Source organism: Dama dama, chromosome 13 (genome assembly GCF_033118175.1).
Source record: "Dama dama isolate Ldn47 chromosome 13, ASM3311817v1, whole genome shotgun sequence".
Taxonomy (NCBI): Eukaryota; Metazoa; Chordata; class Mammalia; order Artiodactyla; family Cervidae; genus Dama; species Dama dama.
The window spans coordinates 63,991,045-64,015,557 of NC_083693.1; the positions used below are offsets into that span (position 1 = coordinate 63,991,045).

Below are 24,513 nucleotides of genomic sequence, written 5' to 3' on the forward strand. Positions count from 1 at the left end.
TCCTTACAACCAAGTAGCATAGAGAACTACATCCACATATTGTAGAACCACCAAACCATTTGCTTCCAGGCAGGCCTTTCAACATGTTTCATAATATTCTTGGATGTCTAAGCTAGTTTACTAAACTGCTCTTGTAAATATTATTAACATACCAACTTTAGTTACTGAGTGTAATACTCAAGATTATCACATGGAAAAAAATCTCTAACTATATAAACTACAATTCTAACTCTGACTAGCAATAAGCACTATTAGTGAGAAAGGAAAATGGGTGAACAAAGGTTTACCAGTTCCACCAAGCACTCCCAAGAATAATTCAAGATGGCTTATGCAGAGAGAGGATTATTCCAATACTCATGTGAAGAGTTGACTCATTGGAAAAGACCCTGATACTGGGAGGGATTGGAGACAGGAGGAGAAGGGGACGACAGAGGATGAGACGGCTGAATGGCATCACCGACTCGATGGACATGAGTCTGAGTAAACTCCAGGAGTTGGTGATGGACAGGGAGGGCTGGTGTGCTGCGATTCATGGGGTCGCAAAGAGTTGGACACGACTGAGCGACTGAACTGAATTGAAAGGGAAAATATTTCATATTGCTTAAATTAACCTAAGCTAAATTAGATTGCTATAAGAATATATATATGAAGCCAAAATCTAATGCCTTACTGGAATTTTGGAAGAAGTCATTGCACAATTTCAAAAACACTAAAACTTCAGTTGGTATCACTGTAAAACATAATCATAAATCATCAACTTTTTAAATTGTAGAAAAGAAAGTAAGATTTTACCTTTAAAACTTTCTGGTGTACTTGTATCTAGTTTTCTCCTTCCTGGTGAATCTAGAGGTTTCATATCATGAACAGAAAGCTTGGGTGGTGGAACAGATGGATGAGATTCTGTTTCTAGAAATTTAACAAAAAGTTCTGAAAAAGACTAAGAAGAAATATTTTGGATATATTAGGCAGATAATAAAATTATATTCACCACAACTAAGAAACTGTACCAGCTATCCTAATTCATATTAAAAACTAGTCATGCTATCTGAATCATTTCTTTATAAACAAGCCTTATGAACAATTAAAAGTGTTACTATTCTAACTGATACACAGGTATCGACAGAAAACAAGCATCAAATAATCACGTTTTTCTACAGTAGCACCCAATCAATGAGTACAGTAAAAGGTCACCAGTAATATTATTATCAGATTAAAAGAATGTACTGTAGAACTTTCCTTTAAATTTTATGCCACTCAATTTAAGAGTTCTATCTTTCACCAGCTTTAGGTAAGTCACCTATCCTTAGTTTCCTCTTTAGTTTAAATAAATAAATAAATAAAATGAAGAAGTAAACTCCACATTCTAACTCACAGTGGTACTCAATTCAATTAATACTCATTTTAAGCCTCCTGTATACCAGGGATCATGTTTTCATGTTAATTAACTGTGACCTCCTACCAGAATGTCAGTTTTTTTGAAGAAAAGCACTTCATCTATATGGTGTGTAGCTTGCATTCTCCATGCTCAGAACGGGCTGACACACAGCAGGTGCTCAATAAGCATTCAACTGGCTCAATGACTACAAAGATACACACAGGCATAAAACAGAGCCTCTGTCTTTGAGAATCTAATAATTTAGTAGTCAGAGACAAATGATTATGTGCTGACAGCAGTATGATCAAAAACAATGGAAGGAACAGTTATTATTTCAAAAAATAAAAGTATCATGTAAACAAAATGTTAAAATAAAACCTATATGCAATAAAACTATTAAAGCTGGCTTACTATCCATAAGCTAATCACCTTTTTGCATCTCAGTTTCCACAACTCCAAAATAACAGGACTGTATAGAATAACCTGAAAAAGAATCTTTGCAAACGAATGTGATGCACAATGATCTCACTATTCCTATTCAGCAAGAACGAAGCCGACCCTTACACTATTAAGTAGAGACTGCTGACTTGGTCTTAGAGGTGTGCTGGGAACACTCTTCGATCCTCCTCCAAGCCACCCAGTCATCCACCTGGTAACACCACCCTGGTCTTCAGTCAACAACTGAAAGATTATTTTAAAACAGAAAAATATGATCAATACAAGAAAAGAAAACAGAAGCATTTTTACATGATTTCAGATGGCAGTAACTCAAGCTTTTCAAGTCCATTTCCCAGTTTCCTACTGATGGAAGCTATATATACACTGAAATGTCATCCCAAGCACTATCTCAAATAAAACCTAAGGACTGTCATCTCTCAAACTTTCAGCATTCTGATATGAATGGTGACTTATAAGTTATGAAACATTTACGCTAATATTATACAAACTGCACAAATCTTCTCTGTAGTATAAAATGATTCCATTTCTACATTATTGTATTCAACAAAAGTTATATAAAACACAGGAAAAAAAAATTTATATGATGCCAAGTATTTTAGTTATAAATATATTGAGATTCTTTTATATAATGTCAAGTATTCCAGTTATAGTCAGAATGGCACTAAATGTTCAGTTACCTGATCCATTTCCTCCTTTTTGATACCTAGAATGCTTCCCATCAATCGTAACACTTCATGACGCTGATGTTTTGGTGTGTGGAAGTGTCCAGTGAAGAGGTTTCTCATCAGGACTCTGTAAAAATGAAGGCAGATCCATGGCTGATTCATGCCAATGTATGGCAAAAACTACTACAATATTGTAAAGTAATTAGCCTCCAACTAATAAAAATAAGTGGGGGAAAAAAAGGGTAATAAAAGAAAAAAGAAAGAAAATGAAGGCAGAAACAGCGCAGGCTAACTTGCCAGTTGTCTCACTATCCAGTGTACCCAAACAATAAATAATGAACGTACAAATATTTAATTATACTTAAACAGCACTCAATTATAAAGAACACTAAACAGTAAAATCTTTTAAAGTAGCTTTAACAAAATCTTGACAAGTCCACTTAAGGAACACAACAAACAACTCAAAATGTGCCCCTTTAAAAACATCACTTAACAAGCCACCCACTTTCTTCAATCAAATAATCAACTGAGATTGGTGCTTCATTAGTAATTCTCAGTGCCTGCTCAGGTTGATATCATAAGGAGACATTTCAGATTTCTCTTTTCCTCCCTATCCTAAATGGTGATGGATAGTTCTTGTGCTCGGAGAAGGCAATGACAACCCACTCCAGTACTCTTGCCTGGAAAATCCCATGGGCAGAGGAGCCTGGTGGGCTACAGTCCATGGGGTAGCGAAGAGTCGGACACGACTGAGCGACTTCACTTTCACTTTTCACTTTCATGCATTGGAGAAGGAAATGGCAACCCACTCCAGTGTTCTTGCCTGGAGAATCCCAGGGACGGCGGAGCCTGGTGGGCTGCCGTCTATGGGGTCGCGCAGAGTTGGACATGACTGAAGCGACTTAGCAGCAGCAGTTCTTGTGCTTAATGGTTATGCTTATATTTCCCCATTCATTCACATTTATTAAAAATTTGCTAATAATATCTAAATCTTTAAAATGCTAAAGATACATACTACATATATACTTAGGTTTCACACCTAAAGCATTTGAGCAAGATAAGTCCATTTAAGGGCAGTAAAGAGAACAAAAAAGAATGGTAAGAATAAACTTCATATTTCGAAGTACTTCGTTCTGCGGTGATCTCTTCCATGTGGTCTTAAGAAAAAGAATCTTAAGCTGGAAAAATCTATTTAAAAACCAAGAGAGGGCAAGTTATTGACCCCTCATTAAAACTACCTGCAACTCATCACTATATAAGAAAAACAAAAGGTTTTTTAAAACTTAATCACACACATTTACATATAGAAATTGTTTTTACCATAAAAGAGATCCCCATAAAATACATAAAAGTAAAAGGCAAAGCATACTTGTCCACTTTTCCTTCTGTGCTATTTACTAAATTCATCAATTTCTTTTGTACATCATCCAGCATTTCTTGTTGGAGCTCATCTGTTTTAAAATACATGAATAAAGATAGTCATTAACTGATTAAAATTATCTGTACGAATATAAAATGAGATTTACGACATCTTTATTGAATTTTGAATATATGTACTTATTCTAATTAGGAATATTAAATTACGTCCATCTCTTCTTTGGCTCAGGGAATTAAGCTCTCTGGTATAGAAATTACCTAGAAGCCAGAGTATGCATTAATTCACACTGTTTACCCCCAATAAAATAATTAATTCTTTAACAGAAAATTTAGAAACCAAAGGTTTTCATTCTCTTCAGAAGCTTAAGTGCAAACAAGAGATTTTTCACCGCTGCCTCCTTGCATGAAACATTTCTAGAGCCACTTTTTAACAGGAAAAAACGGAAAGGACAATTTTAGATTTTCCTTTTTCCATTTTCCTGGCTGGACTCTTTTTTGGTGAGCTGACGAAGAAAAGCAGTTAACACAATCAAGACCATGGCTCAGGAGGCAGCTGCCAGGGCAAAGTATCCTTAGGTAAACTGCAAAAAAATTCAGATTACTGGTTCTAACAGATTAGGCAAGGTACTATATAGCTTCTGACTGATTTAGAAAGCTGTTTGGACTATTTTATTTTTAAATTCTTAGTTATTTGAAAAGGAAGCAAAATGTGTAAAGTCTTGGCAGAACACTTGGAATCTAAACAGTATTAAAAGCAAAGTCTAAAATTACAACAGGGAGAGACCCTGTTCATAATCAACCATGCCATGGAGCCATGGATTCCTAGACTAAGGAACTCTCAGCAGACCCACGGAGTCTACACCTGTTTCCTCAGAAATGGATAGTTTGAGCCAACAGAGATGCTTATTAACATCAAGCTAGATTACAAATTTCATTCTGAAAGAAATGAAAGGAGAATGTCTTGCAGTAGAGCTCAACTTTTCAAATCAAGAAATATTCACATCCGAACACTAGACTTTGACCTCTTTCTACAAACCTACTCTTTGAGTTACGCAGTATTTTCCTAGTAGTAGCAGGATACAAGCTTCCTTATCCACTATATGACTTGCAAATATTTTCTTCTACTCTGTGGGCAGTCATTTCACTTTCTTGACAGTACCCTTTGAAGCACAAAAGTTTTAATTTTGATGAGCCTAATTTATTTTTTATTATGTTTCTTGCCCTAAGAAGCCACTGCTTAAACTCAGTATCATGAAGATTTTCCTATGCTTTCTTTTAGGAGTTTCACTGCTTTAACTCTAAAATGTAGGTCCATGATCCACTTTGAGTTACTTTTTCTGAATGGTGTGAGGTAAGAGTCCAAGGTTCCTATATGTGCAGATACCTAGTTGTTCCAGTAGCAAAGTGTTGAAAAAACTATCCTCTTGGAATCTTTGTTGAAAATCAATTGACCAGAAATGTATGGTTTATTTCTGAACTCTCAATTCCCACTGCAGACCTCTGCAAATGTTTTTCCTTCAGCCTGGAAAGCTCTTTTCCATTGGCACTGCCCACTAACTCTTTACCCTTCACATCTCAGTGCCCAAGTCCCTTCCTCAAAGAAGTTTTCTCTGAATCTTACATGTTAAGCCAGATTCATCTGCTTTATGTTTTCATTCTGTCTGTACAATGCCTAAAATTCTGATTTACAGTACTAAATGTATATACAAAATGTCCAGTTTAACTGTTTGCAATGACTGTGGCTTTTCCAAATTGCCAAAATCTGAACTGCAAAATATAACAGGCTAACTTTTACCAAAACAGAGATGGTTGTCATAACCATATTATAAAAGCAAGGTTTGTGTTTGGAAAATCTACTACAAACGTTTCCTTTCCTGTGTTTCCAGGGAAGAATTTAAGCTTGGACACTAAGAGACAGACAGACACACAGAGACAGAGAGAACAAGACTATTATTTAAGTCTGGGTAAGAAAAAGACATCGTAGATTCTTAATGGACACATATACACTACAAATCAGGGTGTCAAGTGGGCCTTTACTAGTGAAGGGGCCTTTTCTAGTCCTCTATTCAGAGGAAGAACAGCAAGTAAGTTAACCTCTTGTTCATGATCTGAATTAACCATCCCATTCCTCAACTAAAGTAAGAGCCAGAGGAGCACAGTCTTCTCTTTCATCCTCCTCCACTTCTCCCCCAGGCTATGGAAAGGTGGCAGAAGAGAAGGTCAAATTATCCGACCCCCATCTTCCCTTTCTCTGAGACTCCCCTTCTCCTATCTACTTTCTTCTAAAAACTAATGATTTTCATATTGATTACATTTCAAAATGATTAATTCCAGATACATCAGGTTATATAAAATATATTATTAAAGTTAATCTCACAGTATCCTTTTACTTTTTAAATGAGGCTACTAAAATGCTTTTAATTCTAACTTTGGCTTACATTGTATTTTTTTTAATGGATAACACTACTTTGGAGTATAACCAAAATATAACCATTATACTATACTGTCTCATTAAAAACGAAAAGATAAAACTGAATGGTTGGATGGCATCACCAACTCAACCGACATGAGTCTGTGTAAACTCAAGGCGTTGGTGATGAACAGGAAGGCCTGGCGTGCTGCAGTCCATGGGGTCGCAAAGAGTCGTACATGACTGAGCAACTGAACTGAACTGAAAATTGAATGATAACTAGACATCTTCAGAGTAAAATTCACAGCCTTGCTTCTGATAAAAATGACTTCAGTAAAATAAATTAGAAAAATTAAACTTCGCTCTATGAAAAATTGATCAAGAAATCCATCTTAATAAAGTTCAAGTAGTAAAATTCCTTGATGAAAATTAGTTAATACTGGTAAAATTTTTATTGAAAGGTCTGTGTTCTGAAATATATAAGCAAAACATCCTCACGTGCACGTGTGCTAAGTCACTTCAGTCATGTCTGATTCTTTGTGACCTCATGGACTGTAGCCCGCCAGGCTCCTCTGTCCATGGGATTCTCCAGCAAGAATACAGGAGTGGGTTTCCATGCCCTCCTCCAGGGAATCTTTCTAACCAAGTAATTGAATCCACGTCTCTTACATCTCCTGCATTGGCAGGTGGGTTCTTTACCACTAGCACCACCTGGGAAGCCCTCAAAACATCCTTAAGGCCAAGATAAGAGGGTACAAATTTCTTAAAAATTTCATTATCATAATACAAGCTAGTCCTGAGCTAGTGAGAAAGAGAACTGAGAGTGTGACTATCCTTGAAAACATGCAGAGGGCTATTTAAAATTCAAGTAGTAGTTTAAGTGGATACTGATACTTGAGTCTAGAAAACCACCTTGGACTTTAGGGGAAAGGGTTGGAAGGGTGGTATTAACTAGGAAAGATTTAGAAAAGAAAGTTGAATACTGACCTCAAAGGTCCCTAGAGATGTGCTCTTTTCTCCAGGCACACCTATTCTCCTCCCATCAGATTCTCAATGCTTCTCCGCAAAAACTGCACACTAACTCAAACCACAATTTGAAATCAGAATTGTATTCATATGGGCAGGCAAAATACAGTTATTCAGAAGTGAGTATATAGCCAAACACAGTATCCCTGTGAAATAACCTAAAAACATGCCAAAATAATCCTTTAGAAATTAGAAGGGGAAAAAAGGGCAGGGACAGGGTACACTTCATAAAGTTGAGCAACAAAGTAACTGGGATTGGTCTGGTTTAGGGTAAGAGTTACTCTGAATATCTGACATCCTAAAACCATATCAGAGCCTCTTTGTAATACCGAGAGATGGTGCCAGGGTCTTCATCACTTGATTTAAAATCAAAAGTAAACATAAAATGTGAGTGACTAAAAAAAAAAAAAAAAATGTGAGTGACTACAACAAATCAGTACATCACAATTTTCCATTTTATTTGCAGTTAGTAACACTGTACTATAATACTGTCTTTAGAAAGCATTGTAAAATTAGGTCACACTCCTTACAAAGTCACTGGCTATTTTATGACTAAGCTCCCTTGGACAAGACTCAAGTTTATTTAACAGCCACCTGACCAAGAAAGGGTTTCTCTGATGGTTCAGACAGTAAAGAATCTGCCTGCAATGTGTGAGACTTGGGTTCAATCCCTGGGTTGGGAAGATCCCCTGGAGAAGGGAATAGCAACCAATTCTGATATTCTGGACTGGAGAATACCATGGAAGGAGGAGCCTGGTACGCTACAGTCCATGAGGTCACAGAGAGTCAGACACAACTGAAGGACTAATAACACACACTGAGAAAAGAAAGGTGGCTGGAGCAGGACTTGAGAGTCAGACCTGCATGAAACCATGCTCCTGTCACAAGACCTGGAATATGAATCATGGTCCTGTCACCAGTGCCAGACTTCACTGTCTATTTTGCAAAATGAGCTTGCTTATCTCAAGAGATTTTGAGAGAATCTACTGAGTGATTAAATATGACTTTTCTAAATAGTAAAGTGCTATATAAAGTACTAGAACTCATTCATATGATTTCTTAAAATACCTTCTTTCAACCCTGCGTAACTATCATCAATAACATGTATCACTTTGGTTAACACTAACATTGATAACTTTTCCTCCATTTTGCCTTGTCATCTTTACAAACTAAGGCAATAAGTCAACACAAGGAAGAAAAGAATGTTAGAAATATGATTTTATTATAGGTATGTCTATAGATATAGCTTTTTCAGGATAAAGATGAGGAGAATATATGAGAGCTTTGCTCCAGGAATAAAGGGACAAGACTGCTCCTTGCCGATTACGGTTTTCTCAGGTGACTGAGAAATCTAGGGGAGTGGCGGAGCCTAGTCCTCATACTGTGCAGTGGTCCCATAGGGAAACCCACTCATTAAATTAAAATACTTGCTTCTCTGGGGGTTGCACATAAGAGATGGCCATTCAGCGACTTGAGCAGCCACAGTAGTCTTTGATTGCCAGAGGCAGAATCCAAGACTCTTAAGATGGGCTGAAACAACTGTGGGGTGACTCCTGGAGGAGTTAAGACACAGGCCCACTACACAATTTCACATGTGATTTTTATCCCTGACAAATTCAACTTAAAATGGGTAACAGAATCTCAAAAACTGAAACAAAGGGGTGTCAGAAAGCGAACCTCTGACTAACACTCCAGCAAGATTCATGTGTAATACATACAGAGCTCATACTTACAAGTATCTAGTTAATTGGGGGGGCTTCTCTGGAAGCTCAGCTGATAAAGAACCTGCCTGCAATGCAGGAGACCCCGGTTTGATTCCTGGGTCAGGAAGATCCCCTGGTGAAGGAACAGACCACCCACTCCAGTATTCTTGGGCTTCCCTGATGGCACAGATGGTAAAGAATCCGCCTGCAATGTGGGAGACCTGGGTTCGATCCCTGGGTTGGGAAGATCTGCTGGAAGAGGGCATGGAAACCCACTTCAGTATTTTTGCCTAGAGAATCCCCATGTATGGAGGAGCTTGGCGGGCTACAGTCCATGGGGTCACAAAGAGTCAGACATGACTAAGCGACTAAGCACAGCACACAGATATGTCAGTAAATAAGCTGGGTCTGGTGTCTTACTTGGACAGGTTACCTAAAAAATAAATTTAAATCTGATATAATAAATTTAATATAAGGAGATTTAACCTCTTTGGTCAATTAAATATAATCAAAGCAAAAGCTAGAAATTTGATGGTCTTCTTAACAGAATTTCAACTTATACAAGATCACTTTCACTATAACAGCAAATTTTATTTTTTAAATATAAAGGCACCTTGTATATCTTTACATTTGAAGACATATTACCATATGCTTTGTCTTATAACTCAATTCTTTTCAACCATTTCAACAGAATTTTAAGGTCGAGAGTATATGGTGAATGCTTTCTTGTTCCATAATTATTAATTGCAGAATGAAAAGTAATTTTTGAAACTCCATTTCCTAGCAAAGAACTCACAAAAAAATTTTATGAATACAGTATACTCTCATTAACTTGAGTTTTAATAGACTGGAATATGATTAAAATTATCAATGCTGAAGTCTACTGGATTATTTGTACAGTTAAGTTAGAATTACTACGTGTATGTGAAAGAGACTTTATGTAAATATTTTTAATGTAATCAGATCAAATTTATTTTACCACTAGAGCTAATCAATGAATATAGTAAAGTTGCAGGATATAAAATTAACACACAGAAATCCCTTGCATTCCTATATACTAACAATGAAAAAAACAGAAAGAGAAATTAAGGAAACAATACCATTCACCATTGCAACAAAAAGAATAAAATACTTAGGAGTATATCTACCTAAAGAAACAAAAGACCTATACACAGAAAACTATAAAACACTGATGAAAGAAATCAAAGAGGACACAAACAGATGGAGAAACATACCGTGTTCATGGATTGGAAGAATCAATATTGTCAAAATGGCTGTTCTACCCAAAGCAATCTATAGATTCAATGCAATCCCTATCAAGCTACCAACAGTATTTTTCACAGAACTAGACCAAAGAATTTCACAATTTGTATGAAAATACAAAAAACCTCGAATAGCCAAAGTAATCTTGAGAAAGAAGAATGGAACTGGAGGAATCAACCTGCCTGACTTCAGACTCTACTACAAAGCCACAGTCATCAAGACAGTATGGTACTGGCACAAAGACAGAAATATAGATCAATGGAACAGAATAGAAAGCCCAGAGATAAATCCACGAACCTATGGACACCTTATCTTTGACAAAGGAGGCAAGGATATACAATGGAAAAAAGACAACCTCTTTAACAAGTGGTGCTGGGAAAACTGGTCAACCACTTGTAAAAGAATGAAACTAGAACACTTTCTAACACCATACACAAAAATAAACTCAAAATGGATTAAAGATCTAAATGTAAGACCAGAAACTATAAAACTCCTAGAGGAGAACATAGGCAAAACACTCTCCGACATAAATCACAGCAAGATCCTCTATGACCCACCTCCCAGAATATTGGAAATAAAAGCAAAACTAAACAAATGGGACCTAATGAAACTTAAAAGCTTTTGCACTACAAAGCAAACTATAAGTAAGGTGAAAAGACAGCCCTCAGACTGGGAGAAAATAATAGCAAATGAGGAAACAGACAAAGGATTAATCTCAAAAATATACAAGCAACTCCTGCAGCTCAATTCCAGAAAAATAAATGACCCAATCAAAAAATGGGCCAAAGAACTAAACAGACATTTCTCCAAAGAAGACATACAGATGGCTAACAAACACATGAAAAGATGCTCAACATCACTCATTATTAGAGAAATGCAAATCAAAACCACAATGAGGTACCATTACACGCCAGTCAGGATGGCTGCTATCCAAAAGTCTACAAGCAATAAATGCTGGAGAGGGTGTGGAGAAAAGGGAACCCTCTTACACTGTTGGTGGGAATGCAAACTAGTACAGCCGCTATGGAAAACAGTGTGGAGATTTCTTAAAAAACTGGAAATAGAACTGCCATATGACCCAGCAATCCCACTTCTGGGCATACACACTGAGGAAACCAGATCTGAAAGAGACACGTGCACCCCAATGTTCATCGCGGCACTGTTTATAATAGCCAGGACATGGAAGCAACCTAGATGCCCATCAGCAGACGAATGGATAAGGAAGCTGTGGTACATATACACCATGGAATATTACTCAGCCGTTAAAAAGAATTCATTTGAACCAGTCCTAATGAGATGGATGAAGCTGGAGCCCCTTATACAGAGTGAAGTAAGCCAGAAAGATAAAGAACATTACAGCATACTAACACATATATATGGAATTTAGAAAGATGGTAACGATAACCCTATATGCAAAACAGAAAAAGAGACACAGAAATACAGAACAGACTTTTGAACTCTGTGGGAGAATGTGAGGGTGGGATATTTCAAAAGAACAGCATGTATACTATCTATGGTGAAACAGATCACCAGCCCAGGTGGGATGCATGAGACAAGTGCTCCGGCCTGGTGCACTGGGAAGACCCAGAGGAATCAGGTAGAGAGGGAGGTGGGAGGGGGGATTGGGATGGGGAATACATGTAAATCTATGGCTGATTCATATCAATGTATGACAAAACCCACTGAAATGTTGTGAAGTAATTAGCCTCCAACTAATTAAAAAAAAAAAAAAAAAGAAATAAAATACTCTGAAGAAATTAAAAAAAAGAAAAAAAAATTTATTTTCCCTCTCCACCTTCCTCTCTCAACCATTTAAATTAAAATTCAGATAATTTGTAATGCATTCTTCCATATCAAAACAAACTGACAATTTTTTAAAAGACTGACTATTGTGAATCAAGTTATATATTTAATTTTTAAATTTAAAAAATTTTAAATATGACACAGACCTATCATATTGCAAAAGAAAGGGCCTCAATTGGGTCAGTAACCAGTCAAGTCATAATAATAATTTTGCCACTTACTGAATATCACCATCAATGTATACTAATATGTACTGATTTATATTAATGACAAATGGCTTTCTAGAAGGCTACAGACTAAACCAAGACCCATTTCTGAAAGCTCACTGTTGGAATATCAGCATGGACTAAATCTGATATAAAGAAATGTGTGTTAAGCCCACAGGGTATTTTTTTTTTTTTAACTTAAATTACAAGTCATATCAAAGTCTACATTTCTGGTGTCTGTCTTCTGAAAGATCTGAAGATTTAGCAACCCTGTACCCATTTTCCTGCATGGCAACAGTTGGATGAAAAGAACTTGTGCCCCGTATAAGCAGCTCTCCAATTCCCCTGTCTCTACTTAGTCCTATTTGCTATACTATACTAAATTATAATATATTTTAGCCCCAGTTTAAAACTTGGGTTCATGATCCAACAGCTTACTCCCACCTCTGCCTTCTCCACACTCCACACCAGTGCAGCACACACACACAATTAGTCCACTAGATCTTCAGCCAGTTTTCGGATCTGATGCTGTTTCATATGAATTCCTCCCTCTGTCTAGAATGTTCCTTCCCAGCTCTCTGCCTGCTTCACTGGACGTATTTGCCATTCAAGTGAGGGCAAGTAAACCTTTCACTAGCCTTTTCTACCCTTCCACACCACCATCATGAGGTAGAATAGATTGTCTTTCTTTTCAAATAGCTTGTTGCAAGTATGTGACTATCCTCCTAAAGGTAGAGCTCTTGTCCCCTATCTTTGCATCTTGGGCACTTATTTTAGTGCTTGGTACACAGCAGAAAACGATGAATCTGTGATAAATAAAAGAATGACTGCTTTTTCTCTGGGAAGGGAGACTATCTGAGAATGTAACACAGGACAAAAAGAATAAATGATTTATCTTACAAATTACTCATCTATATAAAGACACAAAACACATTAAGTCAAAAATTCTCAAAGTTACATAATTTGCTTTTCCCTTTATACTTAGAAGAACTAATGAGACATACATTTAAAAAATATAACCATTAAAAAGTTAAAAAGAAATAAAACCATTAAGTTGAAAAGGGCCTAATTATTTACCTAATTGACATAAACTTTTTTCTTAATTAAAAATTTTGACGTTTTCTAGTACACCCAGATGTTTATATCATCACAATTTTTTAACTATTTATGGCAACTCAGAAAACTGCATCTGGTATTTCTTATATGTTTCCTCTAAAATCACAACTTCTGCCAAAAACATCTATAAAGAAATCCCTCAAAAGGTTTGGGTAACAAAGCGTCTGGGAATGTATCTGGCCTATGTTCAACAGGACATTATATGTTTTCTTGTATAAATCATGTCCTGGAAAACGGAATGTCTTTATTTAAAATAAAAAATCTACCTTCCAGCACCATAAAGGTGGCTCCATGAAAAACAGTTTAAACTTTTTAGATTTGTAGTTTTAAAATGTTTTTATGCTTCGTATTACAGTTGGTTTACTGGGGCTCATTTTACACATTCTTCTAGATTTTCTTTAAAAAAACACTCTAAGGAAATTTTCCATTCTCAACTCTTCTATAGAAGACTTTTTTAAAAAGCAGTAACAAAACCTTAAAAAAAAAATCAGTGATGGGGCCCTTTAAGATACGGCTATAGAACTGGCACCTTCCCCGGTGCTGGAATCTAAACTTGCACTGCTTATGAAAACTTATTTTTCTTGGTGTACCATAAATTCACCACCCTTTTGAATAACAGTTATCAAAACAGTAATTCTTTTGTGCTTCCTATTTCAATTGTATCCAACCATTTTCACTTTAAGCAGGAATTTATCTCAAGGATGACGATAGAGAACAATAAGCAAAAGAAAGAAAATGCTAAATTTGTCCATGAACATAGCAGTGTAACATATCTTTTAATGGTACAGCTGTAGTCTAGGTTTCCACAGGTGTACATTCTCCCATGAATGACAATTCCATAGAAATTCTGAACTCTGATCAACTCAGAATAGTTCATGAAAGACATTATCCTATCTGCTTCACAGAAGACTAATGTCTTAAGTTTGAAAAAAAATTTTAAAAAATCTAGGATGCCATGTGAAATAAGTCTTTGGACCTACACTGAAAAAGAACACTTTCAGAAAAAATGCTAAAAGAAAAATTCCTAAAAGGAAAGAAAGCAGTAATTCTTCTACCAGCCAACATTACCTATTAAATTACAGCACCTACAGGATCTGAGGGTTTCTTTTCATTGTTACGTTCCCACGGTGTGTGGGGCTGGGGGTGAGAGGGGGAAAGACAAAGAACTTACATTTTGGGAGTAAAATCTTACTACTAGAGCTCTGTCTACTCAGGTTTCTTTTCTCCATGGAATGTCCCTAACCCTTAATGGGATTCTTGGAGAAGTAAATATGCACTTTCTGACCAGAGCTGAGAACCACTGTCTTAAACTATGAACCTATGGGTGTGTATCTATGCCAGGTGTTACTTCCTTAACTAAGTTCCTATAAAAAAGAGAAGGGGGGGATCCTAGCTAGTATCTCACACAGCATCTAATATGAAGCCAAGTAGTTGGTTCACATTAAGTATTTAACACCTAATTAAGGCATCTTCATACTTTTCACACAAAGCCTGTAAAAACTCGGAACTCATAACCACAATTGCACATACACAGCACTAACAATTATCTCCTCTAAGAATGACTGAAACCATCAACAATCTGTTTTAATACTGGTGTTATAAGCAACAGCTCCCTTTTCATATGTTTGACCAGAATGAATTATCTCATCTCTGGTAGCAGTGACATAAGCATTTCAAATAAAATACTGCTTTTTAAAATGAGTTTCCTAATATTGTTTAAATGTTGAAACTGCATATCAACTAATCATTGACAGTCCACAGATGCTTAGAAATAAAAGAACACTCTGACTCTACAATTCAAGCCTCTATGTACTTTCTTGCAACAAAAGCCAATCTGTCTTTTTCAAAATTGTTTCTCCTGGCAAATATTTTTGCTGTCTGGCCAAGTTTTGCGTTAAAAATAAAGTACAGTATTACAACATCAATCAACATTTAAAGTACTTAATGATCTATGAAAGAAAATATACAATGATTCTTTTGCAACAACCAAGCCAATCAAAGTTTTATTTATATTATCAAATCAAAAGTGCAGCTTTGAGAAAATAAAATCACATTTGTGTTTAGAGCTCTAAAAAAGTAATATTAAGCACTTAGGTAATAAAAGAAAACAGACTGTTAAGAAGAGCTTAAATGACAAGAATGACTTAAAGACATAACAGAACTAACTGTCCCTTTAGCCCCCCTCCCCCTTCCTGTCTGTGCAACACTGGCCTCTTGCCTGCCCTTTCAAATAGCAGTTGTATAAGCATAATTAGAACTTTTTCTGTGGTTAATATTAGCCTCACAAAATGAGCCCAGAGTCCTGTATATTTTCAATGATTATTACTTGTAACTTTTTACATGAATAGGGACCTAGGCCACCTAAGCCTTGTCACTTACAATCAAAATCTAAAAATATTTTACTACTGAAGATTTAAATGGGTGCCTGAACAAATTACTAAGTAGTGCAGGGACTCTGAAAATATTTGTGACTACAATAAGTCACAGCATTTTTTTCTATCTTATCATCTACTGGGAAAAACACAGGTAGTTGTCTAAAAGGGGAGGTGAACTTAAATATTACAGTAGCATGACATACAGCTGAACTGTCACAGACCAAGGAGTTGGTTCAGAATACTGCTCTCTTGCCTGCATTAGTCCAGCCCCACCTGAAGACATCAGTTCTTTGGCTAATCCCTTGGCTGCTCAGTGTGTTTCCTCCAGGTTGCCATATGTCTTCCAGGTAAAGCTGCAGTTACACTGGCCTTCAACCTAACTAGACTGTTTTCCAAATAAACACTGCCTCTGGGTAAGGGCAACCATTTCAATATTTAGGGTACAACTCAGAGGATACTATTCTATCTTCAAAGGAGATATACATAGAACAGAATACAAGTTAGCCTATAAACAATTGTTTTCCTGACAAGAAATAGAGCAACATGGAAGGATTATGAACTTTGGTCAAGGATAAAAGAGCAGAGTTTAAATCTCAGTGTCTTTAACTTATAAACTTAACTAATACTGCCTACTTTAGTTTCTTGTGAAGGGTAAATAAAATATGGGAAGACTAAAGAATACAGTACATTTATATAAAATGCTCATGTAGACCCAATATATAACTGTTTCCTTGTCCATTTCCAGCCCCTCGATTACACTGAGAGTTCCAAGGCTGGCCAAATCTTACAAAGTAAACAGAGGATGTTTAGCTGGGCACTAATCTGCCTCAGATTAGTGACCTTGAGGATACTACTTCACATTCTCTATCTTAGTATTTTTTTTATTCCCAACAATCTCTCATCTCCTGTCTCCTGCTTGTTTAAGGCCACCTATCTGGCTTGTCCTTTGGTGTCCACAATGCAGTGATTTCTCTGCTTGCCTCCTTAATGTCCAAGTCACCGCTTCCTGTTGTCTGCCAGTGTTGGGGCTGTGCCATCTCCTACTTTTGCCTATTTCTACCTCATGTTAAGAGGTGCTTCTTAATTCCTTAATTACATGCCTTGGTACTACTGCTCCTAACCCATTCCCGGAAGCTGATACATTTCTAGGTTCTCATCACCCTTCCGATAACCTTTAATCATTAGCTACTACATGCAGCCGCAGAATAGCTTCCACTTCCTGGGGACCATTAACTCAGAGGTTAAATGAGGACATGCCATCTCTGTCAGCAGCCAGAGTTTACAAAGCCCCATGACCACCTGGCTATCTGAGGCCCAACTGATGACCCTAAACACAGGACTCAGCCCAGGGGACTGACAGGGCCTGTGAGGTAACTCACAAGCATAAAAACACACATGAGTGCCTGCATGTAGAGCATCATCTGCAATCTAACTCGCTACTTATAGGCAGACATTCATTCCACAAAAAGTTACTCTTTTAACTAAGAACACTGCCTCCTTTAACATAGCAGACAGCTTTAGGCAGGATGAACATGGACTGAACAGGGAAAAGTCACACTGTGACAAGCTGACTCAGTCAAATCTATCCCTCAGGTGGTCAACAAGGTGACAGAAAGCACAACTGGACAGCCCACTGTTCAGAAGAACTAACGACTGGTTTCTCTAGGAACCGTGTTCAAATCAAAGTAAACTCATCATGGGGAACAGAAATGGAAGTCACATTCTAACAGAAGTTGTTCTCACTCGACTGCACCAACACATGGCAGGAAACTACACCTGATTCATCACTGGTATTGCAGGGGAAAAAAGAAAAAGGAAAAAAACCTACTTTGTTTCTTAAGTTCTTCAATTTGTTCTTCCTTTAAATCTAACTGTTCTGTAAGTCTTGATGCTGAGTCTAATGCAGCATTTGCTTCATCCAAACGTTCCTGAGAAAGAAAAGTTCATTAAAAAGCAGCATGCAAAACCTACTTCACAAACTATAGAGCTGGAAGACAGCTTAAAGTCAGTCAATCCCTTTCAGCTGATGAAGCTATATTTCTCTGACCCTGGGCAAGTTCATTTGATACTGGTAAGTATGAAAGATAAAACTCACACTTCACAACATCATTATGTCTCTTTCAGAGGAATTATATATATATATATATATAAAAAGAGAGAGAATGCTATTAAAAGACAACATGGTGACAAAAATTTTAAAGGTGACAATAATAAGAGAAAAAACTATGAAAAAGATAAAAAAGTCAAGAAATACAGCAACAAATGTTCTTTCTAATTTTGCAAGTCTGATGGGTATAAAAGTGATGTTTCTTTATTACTTTAACTTTTATTTCTCTAACTACATACCAGTGGATTTGAGCATTTTTCATGTTTATAGGACAGCTGGAACTACCCTCATGGAAAAATCTTCACATACCTTGCCCATTTTTCCATTGAGAAGTCCTTCTTTTATAAGCTAGTTTGTAAGAGCACCTTGTATAGCAGATATGAACACTCTGTCATCAGTGTTACAAATACAGTCAAACATGTCCGACTTTGCTTCTTGAGTTTTAGTTGAGGTTAGGCTCCTCCCTGCCTCTGGACATGTGGTCTTCTAGATTTTCTTGCAAAGTATTTTTCTTTTTTAACATTTATATTTTTAAAATATGAAAGTTAAAGATATAAGTGACAGAGGATGAGATGGTTGGATGGCATCACTGACTCAATGGACATGAGCGTGAGCAAACTCTGGGAGAATAGTGAAGGACAGGGAAGCCTGGCGTGCTGCGTGTCCATGGGGTGGCAGAGTCAGACACAAATTAGCGACTGAACAACAACCACTTTTAAAACAGTATTTCTCAGTAGAAGTGCTCTTGATATTCCTGGCCCCTACCCACTTGCCAGAGGATCCACCCAGTCACTGTAACAGCCAAGAACACCTCCAGACTTCCAGCACCCCTCACAGTTAAGAAATCCTTGCTTGGATACAACTGGAATTTATTTTTGTATATAGTATAAGATAGGGTCCAATTTTATTTTCTTCAGTATAAATAGCCAGTTGTGCCAACACTGTTTATTAGTTAATCTACTCTTTCCCCCATTAAATTAAAAGTAGTTTAGGATTTAGTTTTAAATTCTCAAATGTTACTTGGGCTCCATTTCTGGATTCTCCTTCTGTTCTACTATATCTAGTCAATATGGTATTGATTTACGGCTCTATTCTGACATTTAGTAGGCAAGTCCCTCCTCACTATTGTTCTTTTACACAATTTTCTTGGTTATTCTAAGGATTCACCCACAAAAATGTGAGATCACAGTCTCATCATCTTGAATCAGGGTGTGATAGCTTTTTCATTTGTAGTATCATCTTGGATAAGCTAGTCCCCAGTTATCCAAATGTAATGTAGATGTTGCTATGAAGATATTCTGTAAAAGTAATAGAAGCTCCTAATCTGCTGAATTTAAGGAAGGCATATTATTCTGAATAATCAGGGTGGGCCTGACTGAACCAGTTGAAATGTCTTGAAACTAGAACTGGGTTTTCTCTACTAAAGAGAAGCAAATTCTATCTGTGGACAGCTGCTTCAGCCCATGCCCACTTCAGTTCATCCTGTTTGTGATTTACATTCTTGACCAACTGTGGACAACGACTTTGGCCCACACCTGAGTTCCAGCCTGCCTATGATGTGATCTTTCCATACTATCAAACCTGCAAATTTCCAACTTATTTAGCCAGACCCCACAATCATATCACCAATTTCACATAATAAATCTCATATGTGTGAACCTGTATAGAGTATATACATCAATGTATGTGTATGTATGTATGTGTGTGTGTGTGTGCATATGTGTAAACACATACACATCCTACTGGTTCTGCTTCTCAGGCTGAAGCTTGACTGATACACAAAGAGACTGACACAAAAAATTTTAAATTAAAAAACCTAACATTTGAAATCTACAAGATTAAATTTAGTATAAATTTAATCTTTCAAATGAATTTGTTAACCTCACAGCATTTACAGTTAAGAAAATATAAATATAATTTTTTTAAGAAATTATAGATTCCACTACTCATTTCACCATTTTTTGGGTTTTTATTTCATTAATTTCAACTTTTATCTTTACTAATTCCCTCTCAGTTTCTTCTGATTTGTTATTTTTCTAAATATATATTACATTTTAAATTTTTAAAAATAAAATTAGTTTAAAAAGAAGATCTGGACTTATAACAGTAACAGACTAGATGTTTTAGACCCACTGAAAACAATTAAAAGCATCAGATGAAATAAATTTTTAATGTGTTAAAGAGCTGATCAGAAAGTAAACACCAATGGTGAATAAACATTTTAAAAGATGCTAGACCTCACTACTAGAAATGCAAATTAAAACCTTAAGATAGATAGCCCTTCTCACCAACCACACTGCTTTTTCATACTGCTCATGGGGTTCTCCAGGCAAGAATACTGAAGTAGTTTGCCATTCCCTTCTCTAAGGAAGAAGCTGGGAAAGACTGAGGGCAGGAGGATGAGATGGTTAGATGATACCACCAATGCAACGGACGAGTTTGAGCAAATCCAGGAGACAGTGAAGGACAGGGAAGCGTGGCAAGCTGCAGTCCATGGGGTCACAAAGAGTCAGACACGACTTAGCGAACAACAACCAACCACGTTGGCGAAAACTTTAAAAATTCTGGTAATAGTAGTGTTGCCAGAGGTGTATTAATAGAACAAGAACACACAGTACTACCGGCAGGAGAAAAATCATCACAAATGTTTTAGAAAACAATTTGCCACCAAATCTAGTAAAGTTGAAATTGCCCATATATATCCCATGACCCAGCAATTCCAATCAAGATACACACCTGAAACTCTTATATGTGCACCAGACGACATTGCTGTTTAGTCACTAAGTTGTGTTCGACTCTTCATTTTTTTTGCATGTGTGTGTCCAACTCTTTGTGACCCCATGAACTGCAGCATGCCACGCTTCCCTGTCCTTCACTATCTCCTGGACTTTGCTCAAGCTCATGTCCACTGAATCAGTGACATCATCCAACCATCTCATCCTCTGTCGTCCCTTCTCCTCCTGCCCTCAATCTTTCCCAGCATCAGGGTCTTTTCCAATGAGTCGAAAAATTCATAACCACATTGTTTGTATAGCAGATAATGGAAATGTCCTTTATCAGTAAAATAGGTAAATAAATTATATGTTCATGCAACGAATACAGCAGTGAAAATAATGAAACTTCCAACATATGTTATATGACTGAAATTTATGAAAATAACACTAGGCAAAAAAAAAATGCAAGTCTCAGAAAAATTCAATTCACATACAGTTTAGAATTCCATTCATACAGTTTGAAAATATTTTATAATATATCCAAACAATGTATTATAAAAAGACACAGATATATTCGATAAAACCATAAAGGAAAACAAAGGGATGAAAAGAATAAAAGGTGCTAAGGAGAGGAGGAGATGTGGAGGGATGCTTACAGAACTTCAATGGGTGAAATTCTATTTCTTATACAAGATGGTGAGCATGTGAGTATTTGCTATATTGCTATTCCTATATTATCTAAATATTGTTTTGCACAATCCTCTAAATTAATGTTATCCCCAATCTCAAAGACATGATCATAAAACATGACTCAAATAGAAGTTATTTAATACCAGAAAATTTTAATGAAAATAAGATGCTAGAGTAAGTTTATTAAAAAAAAAAACACAAACCTAGTGTGTGTGCTAAGTCACTACAGTCATGTCCGACTCTTTGCAACCCTAGGGACTGTAGCCCACCAGGGTCCTCTGTCCATGGGATTTTCCAAGCAAGAATACTGGAGTGGGTTGCCATTTTCCTCCTTCATCAGGGGATCTTTCCAACCCAGGGAAAGAACCCAGGTCTTCTGCACTGTGGGCAGATTCTTTACCATCTGAGACACCAGAGAAGCCCTAACACTAGAATATTTTAATGAAAATAAGATGCTAGATATTATATGAGTAAGTTTATAATAAGAAAAACCTAGACTACAATACTATTTATGTGAAAATTTCAGATGAATTTGCAACCTCTATGCTGATCATTTTCTGGAAGATCAACATGACATTTTGATAATAAAACTCAAGTTGAAAAAAGTAATGAGTAAATACTGTTTTGCAGTCACTCAACATTTAGTAAAAATTTCAGAACATTAAAGGATATTTAGAAGATTAATAAGCCCAAACTGCATATTCACCATGACACATAAATAAAACTTTATTATTTTCCACCAGCTATCACCAGAGTCTACTTACAACTTGGAAGGGTTTATCCTACATCTAAAAGCAAGTCACCTTGGTATCATATCTCTTCATGAAGGTTCATTTTACTTCTTATAATTTTTTATGTATGAAATACAGCAATAATAATAAAGAGAAAAATATTTTAAAGAATTAGTTTGCAAAAGAAAAAAATCTAATGGGATAATATACATTGTTTTAATCCATGTGAAATAAAGTACCCAATATATTTTGTTGAAAAGAGAAAATTATAAAGTCAAAATGATACACTATTTTTTAAAAAATGATCTCTAAGGTGCCCACCTGTGCTGAAAATGGAAGTCTCATGTTTGCTGTGTCTATTCTAAACTGTAAGTCACACGAGGGAAATTCTTAATATCCTGTTCACTGCTATGTCCCAGCAACAACATTTACTAAATTAATTGTTCAGGAGATTATTTCCAAGGCAAAAATTGTACAAGTAATTGTTGTGTGAATAATAAAATTCACAAGAGTAAATTATTTTAACCAACCTGTAACGACACAAGTTTTCCTTCCAGATTTTCTGCTTTTTTCTTCCATTCAGCAACAAGCTGTTTATGCTTTTCTAGTTCAGCAGAATACATAGCTTTTTCCTCTAAAGAGGAGAAAAAAGTTACATTAGCATTTTATAACTGTGTGATAAAATTATAATTTTAAGCCACTTGAAACTTTAATATTACAACAAAAATATTAATAGCTCAAATGTCTCAACAAGAAAGTTATATATGCCTTAGTAGTGATGTTAACCGGAATTAAATTAATGAGGTCAGTTTCCTCTGCTTAAATCTTTCTCCAGATCTTGCAAACTTTCCTTTCCTTCAGAACTCTACTCAAATATCAGTATTTCCTCTTTAGGAAAGCTTTCTCTATGGCCTCAGCCACTATCACACTATCTTGTACACATGTCCACTCTAGTATTATACAGAGCAGACCTACAGAACTCTTGCATTTAAAATTCAAAATTTCAACCACAGGAGTAACCCTGATATGTACATATGTACAAACGTAAAAGTTTGCTCAGTCACAAAACTATGACTTTCGTTACTTCAGTAGCATCATATCCTCTAACCACCTCCTCCCTACTAGCAGTTCATTCATTCTCAGTAATTACTGAATGTATGAACTAACAAATGGATGGGTGAATGATCTAAAGGGGGTAAATCTAAGGATGGGAAGTAGATGGGAAAAAGTGTGTTTGGTTATCAGGGTACCATTCACAGTACCAGGTCCTATTATTAGTGCCTAGAAAAGTATTTTCCACCCAAATGAGAAAATGCAGTTAAAGTATAGATGAACAGCTAAGAACAAATTAACCAATATTTCAAAGGACAGTAATTATTGATGATTAACTCTTCAAAGTGGATTCACCCCCCCCAACTGACAAAGGACTGTATAATCAAAGCTATGGTTTTTCCAGTAGTCACGTACAGATGTGAGAGGAGGACCATAAAGAAGGTTGAATGCCAAAGAATTGATGCTTTAGAACTGTGGTGCTGGAGAAGACTCCTGAGAGTCCCTTGGACACGAAGGAAATCAAAACAGTCAATCCTAAAGGAAATCAACCCTGAATATTCATTGGAAGGACTGATGCTGAAGCTCCAATATTTTGGCCACTGATGCAAACAGCCAACTCACTGGAAAAGACCCTGAGGCTGGGAAAGACTGAAGGCAGGAGAAGGGGGCGACAGAGGATGAGATGGTTGGATGGCATCACCAACTCAATGGACATGAGTTTGAATCAACTCCAGGAGATAATAAAGGATAGGGAAGCTTCATGTGCTGCAGTCTATGGGGTCACAGAGCCAGACACGACTAATCCCTAGGTTAGGAAGATCTATCATAACACAGGCAGCAGGTGAGTGATAATTAATATAAATTTAATGTGTTAGTGTTCTTAGTGTTCTGTAACTTTGCTTCCAAAGAATCACAATACCATAAGGTATTGGAAAAACTGCCTATCAGGCTATCCTCACAAGTGTTTTTTTTTTAAACGTAACACTGTTTCCAGTACTATATTATGATTATGACCATATTGTTATATATCATAAAAACTTTATAACCATTTATTAGTGTAAAGGCTAGGCTATCATAAAGCAATAACACTGCTTCTTCATTATCAATCATGAATCATTATACCTATAAATATGAATTTCTTTTTCACACATTTCATTTTTGATGTCTAGTGTTAGTAGTATATATAACATCTACAGTGTTTTTCTTATCATACAAGAGAATACTGATGTAGGCACTAACAGGCAAACAATTCATCTTGTAAACAGGTAACATAACTTATGGTATCAATAAATACAGTACAGTAAATGTATTCTCTCTTCCTTATGACTTTTTTGATAACATTTTTTCTCTAGCTTCCTTTATGGTAAGAATACAGTATATAATATACACAACATATAAAAATGTGTTAATTGACTATTTACGATATCAGTAAGGCTTCTG

General features: G+C 36.3%; 1 protein-coding gene across 3 annotated transcripts in view; it reads right to left on the reverse strand.

Moving 5' to 3' along the window:
- TRIP11 (thyroid hormone receptor interactor 11) overlaps positions 1-24,513 on the reverse strand; it is a 69,487-nt gene that overhangs the window by 3,623 nt on the left and 41,351 nt on the right. For all 3 annotated transcript variants that reach the window (XM_061159311.1, XM_061159310.1, XM_061159312.1), the window contains 6 exons: positions 22,551-22,654; positions 17,607-17,706; positions 3,869-3,950; positions 2,512-2,626; positions 1,940-2,056; positions 793-937 (listed from right to left, as the gene is read on the reverse strand). In XM_061159311.1, coding sequence (XP_061015294.1) covers positions 793-937; positions 1,940-2,056; positions 2,512-2,626; positions 3,869-3,950; positions 17,607-17,706; positions 22,551-22,654 — 663 coding nt within the window. The remainder of the gene's footprint in view (positions 1-792; positions 938-1,939; positions 2,057-2,511; positions 2,627-3,868; positions 3,951-17,606; positions 17,707-22,550; positions 22,655-24,513) is intronic.